We start from the raw sequence: 821 nt of genomic DNA on the forward strand, positions 1-821 counted from the left end.
GTTATTCAGGGGAAAACAACAACTGTTTTGGAAATGGAGCACAATGTCGTTGATTTTATTACGCTGTGCGAGAGCCCCTACACAAGTGGTTAGTACCTATAATATAATCGTGTAATTTATCTTTTTTTTCAACTGGATAAACTGATTCATGCAAGTACAATCTGAGACCTTGAAAGTTTTCCCTAATGATGTCGATATTGAGATGTAGCCATTACATCTGAAATTGCACTGTTCAAAATTCCTTGAAATTTTAGTCAAAGCCATCTTATGATTTCCAATCCTCATTTTTATCATTACACCGGGCGTTTGCTCTTATAATTTAAATATGCGTTCATTGAAATTGAATGTCTCTACAACCACAAGTAAAGATTTAAATAAAGCCTCAATTTTTGGATGATCGATGAGTCCCGAGACTCCACTCATCTTTCGCAGTTGATATAAACGAGTGGAACAAGTCGGGGAGTTCAGGGATAAATTGATCCGCGGAGGTTCAGTCTGTTTTTACGATGATCCCCCATATAAAACTCATAAAAACCGCTCAAACTGACATTCTAGCTCTTGTAAAATAACGATTTATCGACTCACCACGCGTTGCCCCTGCGCTACTGAATTACATATTGGTTTTCTTATTATTCATTCATCAAAGGTCATCTTTGAGTAATAAGTGATAACAACAGCCGTTATCAATAATCTTCTGATCTTTCACAGCGATTAATTCATTTCTTTTAAATTGTGCACTAATCAACGAAATTTCTTTTCTCAAATATATTTAGTTAACACATAAAACTTCCATGAGACTTGCTAATGCCGAATCAATATTT

The 821-nt window shown here is 35.2% G+C and overlaps 1 protein-coding gene across 1 annotated transcript in view; it reads left to right on the plus strand.

Moving 5' to 3' along the window:
• Positions 1-7: 7 nt before the first annotated feature.
• Positions 8-821, plus strand: part of LOC105270592 (syntaxin-binding protein 5) — a 6,913-nt gene continuing 6,099 nt past the window's right edge. Inside the window, exon 1 of the mRNA XM_011311627.1 lies at positions 8-88. Coding sequence (XP_011309929.1) covers positions 34-88 — 55 coding nt within the window. The 5' untranslated portion in view covers positions 8-33. The remainder of the gene's footprint in view (positions 89-821) is intronic.

The sequence above is a fragment of the Fopius arisanus genome, unplaced genomic scaffold (assembly GCF_000806365.1).
Source record: "Fopius arisanus strain USDA-PBARC FA_bdor unplaced genomic scaffold, ASM80636v1 scaffold00091, whole genome shotgun sequence".
NCBI classification, from domain to species: domain Eukaryota; kingdom Metazoa; phylum Arthropoda; class Insecta; order Hymenoptera; family Braconidae; genus Fopius; species Fopius arisanus.